General features: G+C 41.1%; 1 protein-coding gene across 3 annotated transcripts in view; it reads right to left on the bottom strand.

The window, feature by feature from the left end:
• Nucleotides 1-261: 261 nt before the first annotated feature.
• Nucleotides 262-6,620, bottom strand: part of PPP2R2C (protein phosphatase 2 regulatory subunit Bgamma) — a 248,379-nt gene continuing 242,020 nt past the window's right edge. For all 3 annotated transcript variants that reach the window (XM_069744812.1, XM_069744814.1, XM_069744813.1), the window contains 3 exons: nucleotides 3,050-3,219; nucleotides 1,618-1,709; nucleotides 262-816 (listed from right to left, as the gene is read on the bottom strand). In XM_069744812.1, coding sequence (XP_069600913.1) covers nucleotides 525-816; nucleotides 1,618-1,709; nucleotides 3,050-3,219 — 554 coding nt within the window. In that variant the 3' untranslated portion in view covers nucleotides 262-524. The remainder of the gene's footprint in view (nucleotides 817-1,617; nucleotides 1,710-3,049; nucleotides 3,220-6,620) is intronic.

Here is a 6,620-nt window from a genome sequence, read left to right as displayed (position 1 = left end):
CAGATGCGTTTGGTATTTTTTTTGCCAGGGACCCTGATAGCAGTGCCAAGATCGTGGCCCTAAGTTACTTAGCAATTTTTAAAATTAAGGTAGAATTAAATTATGTCATAGAAATAATTTTATGGATGCCCAGTATAACTTGTTCAGGCTTTTTTCTTTCAGATCCTAATATTTAGAATTTTTATATAATGAAATAGTCATACTAAATAAAATAATAAAACCAAATATATCGTACGCCTTAAAACAATCTTTTAGGCCAACTTTTTAAAATTCAATCTTTTTATATCAGTTCTTTTATGCTGCAAAGCTCATGTACTAGTCTATGATACATGAAGAAAATAAATAAATAAAAGGATGGAAAGTGGGGAAAGGAGAAAATCCCACTGTTTGAGGTTTATCTGTACAAGAAATTTAGAAAGACCATTAAATAATTCCATCACCAATAAGACTATCCTGCACAGGTCATCAAAACATGACGCCTTTGGGAAGGTCGGTTGAGAAATTACAAAAAAAAATTGGTAATCCTAGTGCATATCTGAGTTCACTTTATCCTGAAATATATACAGATTGTTTGTCGCTGCTATGGCAATGATGTTCTCAGTGGGATGCCAAGCTGTGTGCAAGATCTTCTTGGTGAAGTCCAGACTATCCACACTTATGTCATCTTTCCTTCTCTTGCCACCAACGCACACCCTACGAGGTTTAAGGACTGCTCGCGGCTTGCTGCTCTCTCGTGAAGCTTCCAAGGTGACATCTCGTTTCGTGTTACGGTCAAACATTCGGAAGAAGTTGTTGTATGCTCCAGTCATGATGACACTAAAGGAAACCAAGGCAAAATAAAATGTTTCTATTGTTTGGTGTTACGGTCAAACATTCGGAAGAAGCTGTTGTATGCTCCAGTAATGACGACACTAAAGGAAACCAAGGCAAAATATAATGCTTCTATTTCTAAAAATACCCCCACTATTATCAAGAACAGGGTCTTTATGGCCCTTGCGAGAAGGAACATACATGTAGTGCACATGAGCAGTCATGACTGAATTAGTATTAACTATAAACATAAGGATGAATGACCTCGGGGAGATCAAAACCTCCCCGAGGTCATTCATCCTTATGTTTATAGTCCTTTTACTAGGCACTGCTCCTGATAGCCAGTTTCCTACTCAACACTGATGAGGGGCAAATACCCCGAAACAGCTGTCTGTTGATGGATACCATGTTTTGGCATAGGTGGTTTTCCTTTTTGGATGCTGCCTTTCCCGTGGTTGTTCCTTCCCGGTGAAAGACCTGGCTATTTATTGCTTGCCTTGAGAAACACGTGATGGTGTCTCTGCGGCTTTTCTACATGAATTAGTATTAACGACTGATTGAGATAGCTGAGTGCAGTACTTAACAATTTCTATCGTCCCATAACAGTGACCGGAGTGGCGGTCGCAGCTGCACACTAACACTTCACCAAAGCGGGGGACATTCTGGTGATTGGTGAGGGTCTCAAATGCCAAACCTCCAGCGATCAAACATTCATTACTGATTGAATTGATAGATGATAACTTGACTGTATACATTCTCAACTTGCTTTGGAGGGCGTAAAAAAAAACTATGTTTAGTAATAATTACCTGTCAGAGCCATTCCAGGCACACTCAAACTTGTCAAATATGCAGTCATTCTCATACAGGGAACATAACTTGCTTCTAAGGTAATCATGAACCTGCAGGAAGAGAAATAATATTGGCTACATTTTCACAAAAAACTAGGTCTTCTACCACCGCATTTCATCATTTATGCTTCCTTATTTTTAGGTACCGTATATTGCATAAATAAGACATTTGCAATTTTGCTAAATTTCCTTTGCTAGGGCGTTAATATATTACAAAGCATCAGCTCGCCATTGTAAAGCAATGTAAAGGCATATACTTTCGCAGGGAAAACTTGATTCTGGAATTTCTCATTGGATGATTAAACAGAACCACGGTTCTCTGGTGTCTAATTCTTAAAGGGGTTGTGCAGGACTATTTTATTTGTTAGGGCCTAAAAACTACAAACCTGTTAGCAATCACCTGCCTGTTCGACCTGACATGGGCTCAGAGTGGTCACTGACCACTCCTGCCGGCGAATCAGCTGCTCCACATGAACATCTCTTTCGCTCTGCTCTGTTGACGGAATGTGACTGCCAACGCCATGCTGATTAACAGCTGGCTCCTCACAGTTAGGCAGCAGGGAGGCGGCTGTCAATCAGCATAATGTCAGCAGTCACAACCCCGTCAACAGAGCAGAGTGATAGAAAAGCCGCTGCACTGTCGACGTGACACTGGCAGGAGGGGTCTGTGACCACTTTGTGGTAGCAGAGATTGGCATCGGGGACAACAGGCAGGTAGTTAGCAATTGCCTGCTTGTGAGGTCTTAGACTTTAAATAATCCTGGATAACCCCTTAAAAGGACCACTAAGTCCTTTGCATTTTGAAGAGGATGGATTCTACTAAAATGGTTATCCTGGGACATAAAAAGTTATTTGGATGCTTTACATACAGAAAAGTTAAGGAAACTAATTTATTTATTGTGATTGTCCAGGAACATAAAAAGTTGTCTAAATGTTTTGTAAATAGAAAACATTTGTATTACTTAATGTACTTTAATTAAGAAATCGACACTGATATCTGGGATTCAGTAGTGAGAACAGGGAGCTTTCCTGCCTTCTCTACCCATTAGCTAGAGAAAATGAGAGTATATCAAAGTAGAGTTAACTTCTCGGCTCAGTGCATGGATGAAGCACTGGCAGCTACGTCGGAAGCACTCTTTTTTCACAGGGCATGCTCACTATTTAAACCAGGCATGTATTGCGCGCAACTGCCCAAAACACTCCTCGTGTACCCTTCACCCATGGCACATACATTGGGAAATGACCAGAGCTGGGAAAAATCTTGTATATAAGGACTAAGTGTCACGTGACCCACAACCAGAATATGGGATCCGTGAAGATATGATTTGTCAAAAATACACATACGTTGACAAAAAGAGCCCTAGTCATTTCATACCATAGCACTGACTTACCTGGTACGTTTCTATAGGTTTGGTTTCCATGTTTAGATCCCAAACTTTGACGGTGAGGTAATCACGTGTGAGCATGTAACGACCGCTGTGACTGAACTTGACGTCAGAAACTGATGAGATGATTTCAGAAAAGAATGACCTGTTGCTGGGGTCCTCTGGTTCTTCGTAAACTGTAAGAAAGAATAGGTTGTTTGCCACATTATTTGTTAGGTATAATCTAAGCAGACGCAGTGATAACCTGGTTATTCAGAAAACCCCCCACAAACCTTCCCCGCACTCACACGGTATCCGAGGATAATCAAGCAAATTAAAACCCTGTGTGGGGTAAAATGACACCGTGTCTGATAATATTATCATTAAAAAAGACCATAAACATTTAATAGCTATAGCCTAAAAACTTTACAGGAATTTCACATGACAGCACTAAAACATGATCCTCCTGGTGAATGTACATTCTGTCAATTGACAAAATTGTGCATAGTGAAATCCAATATGCCTAATCTTTATTGTCCCAGGGATCAACCACATTAGATCATTGGCCGATCATGTTCTAATGTGTGTGCATTATTGAATATCTCATTTAGCAACTGTACTGTCAACATGACAAGATGCTTCTTTATATCTTCAAAATCATGTCCCATTAATACCATAAGGGTTGAAAATGGCTTTGTACCACTCTTACAAATATCTGGTAAAAAGGTTCAGATCTTTATTTCACATGTTTAAAAACGAATTGTCCAGACAATTTAAAAAATAGTGCTCATTCGGCCAGAAACACGTCAGAAGCCCTTAGTCATAGGCTTCGGCCAGAAACGCATCAGAGTGGACACTATTTTTTAAACTGTCTGGACAATTTGTTTTTAATCATGTGAAACAAATATCTGAACTTTTTTTTTACCAGAAATTAGCCAATGGATCCTGTTTTTTCTTTTTCTCTGTGAATCATCCGGTGGCTCAACAGATTTGGATCCTAGCTATAACCGTAAAGAGCAACCATCTATATACCACATGGTGAGGCTTACTTCCACTATTTTTGTATTTTTCCTCTTACAAATATCATAGACTGTTAGTACATGAATCCCTGTTTTTACCTGTTGAATGTGCAGAACTGTGTTAATGCCAAATTATTATTTGTCATTACATCTAATGTAATGTTTTATACTGTGCCATGAGTTTACATTTACAATACGATAACTGTATCAGTTCATCTTGAAGGAGATATGCCCCAGGTCTAACATGATCATACATCATGTCAATGAATAACATGCATGAAGTTTGTAGTAATTTATTCAGAGCAAAAATAGGTAAGAGCTGCTGTGCAAATGCTGATTTATTGGGAATATGGAGTTAGCATTAGCATATGGTGTAAGTTCTGCTGTGTTTGCTTAAGCTCAGCAACATTTGCAGATAATGCAAGCAGGATTCTGAAATTGCACTGGATTGAAACGTAACAAGTAAGCAAGTGAGTAACACTTGTGAGTTACTGTAGTGTGTCACTCAAAGGAACTAGTTAAAGCCAAAGAGAAGAATGTAAGAAAGTCCATCCTGCACTGAGGTGTAAAAGTCTGCTGTGGGTGGAAGAGATTAGTCTTCCTGGATCAGGGAACCATCATTACAGAAAAAAAGGAGAAGATTGCTACCACAGAGAGGAGAAAATAAGCTTATACCTGAGAGTGAGGAGTGTGTCCACTGACGAGGCATAGTGTTGAAGAGAATTACCATACAGGAGACGGCCAGAGACAATCGCCAGTGTGTGGGGAACTGTGACGCAGTAATTAAGTGAGTAGGCCACAATAGTCTACAAGTTGGCAGGCAAGGATTATTCCAGTGTACTGCGGCCAAGAGAGTTGACTGTGACGAAGATCCATGAGCAGCACTGTGGATGTGTACTGCTCTTCACCGTGTAGGATACAAAAAGATTGTATCTGAGTAATGAAAGTGCTGCTGAGGTGTTTGCCAGCAAACTGTCACAATTCCGAGCAAAGTATCCCAGTGTAGGTTCTTTGCGTTATACTTAACTCTATTCAAGACTATTAACTCCTAAAGAGAGAGTATAACTATCAAGCTCGTTGTCTCCCAGTGAGTAAAATCCACAGTTTCTGGTGTTTGTCTGCATTACTTTCACTATAACTGAATTGAAAAACCACTCTGACCACTGTAGTTGACCACTGTAGTTATACTATTTAAAAGGGCAGGGACTCGCAAGACAGTGAAGAGGCTTCACCTAGCTTGCAATTGTATTTTGGCCAAAATATCAATTGATACCTCATATTCATAGTATATTTCTTTTCTTTTTTTTTGCACATTTTATTTTTTTTGCGGGTTGCAGCTGACCAGGCCCATCAATGGTGAGCTTGTAAATTAAGGGCTTTCTCTCTGTGATACACTTAAGCAGTGTCAGCCAGCCCACTTAAAAGGAACCTGTCACCAAGTTTGGCCGATATGAGTTATGGCCACCGCCTTTCAGGGCTTATATTCAGCATTCTATAATGCTGTATATCTGCCCCCAACCTGATGTTAAAGAGAAGAAAAATAACTTTTATTATACTCACCTGGGGGCGGTCCTGTCCGAGGGGTGTCACTCTTCTTTGTCCAGTGCCTCCCATCTTCTTGCGATGCTGTCCTCCTGCTTGTTTCATGTGGATGACTCGTCCCTGCATCATCCACACAGTCTGCTCAGCATCGCGCTCCTGCTCAAGCATACTGATCTGCTTTGTTGAGGGCAGAGCAAAGTGCTGTAGTGCGCAGCCGCCGGGAGAGGTCAGAACGGCCCAGCGCTCGCGCAATGCAGGAATTTGGTCTGCCCTTAATAGGGCAGATAAGTACTCCTGCGCAGGAGGGCGATGCTGAGCGCAGACCATGTGGATGATGCAGGGACGAGTCATCCACATGAAGCAAGCAGGTAGACAGCATCGCAAGAAGATGGGAGGCGCCAGACCAAGAAGAGCGACACCCCTCGGACCGGACCGCCCCGCAGGTGAGTATAATAAAAGTTATTTTTCTTATCTTACAGGTCAGGTTGGGGGCAGATATACAGCATTATAAATTGCTGTATATTTATAGATTGCTGTATATCAGCCCTGAAAGGCGGTGGCCGTAACTCATATTGGCCAAGCCTGGTGACAGGTTCTCTTTAATCTAATAGTATGGGCATCTAACAGGCTGATAGCTGGGCATTGTGCTATACATGTGTGTAACTTGCACCCTACTGCAGGCTTCATCTGTGTGCAATTTTAATACTGGACACCCCCCTTTTGCACCTCTGTTACCTCCACCTTTATTAAGGCGGTCTGCTGCATCCTATTTCTGCATTAGTTTCCTTAACCTTGGCTGTTAAATATCATTGCCTTTTTTTGCTACGGCACACAATATCAGCCCAACCTAACATATTGGCATAGTGGTCAAGATCTGCCTCCGGTTTGGTGACATCAGCTGATTTCATAAAGCAGTCGCAAGAGAAAGTAAAAAAAAAATCCATACAACAGGTTGTCTAGTGGCTGGTGTCTTTGAGAACAAACAACAACAGAAGTTGCAATATACAGACAAAGGAGAGTGCCCCTACCACAATCAA

Source organism: Ranitomeya imitator, chromosome 1 (genome assembly GCF_032444005.1).
Source record: "Ranitomeya imitator isolate aRanImi1 chromosome 1, aRanImi1.pri, whole genome shotgun sequence".
Classification (NCBI taxonomy): domain Eukaryota; kingdom Metazoa; phylum Chordata; class Amphibia; order Anura; family Dendrobatidae; genus Ranitomeya; species Ranitomeya imitator.
This window is presented reverse-complemented; position numbering and strand designations above follow the sequence as displayed.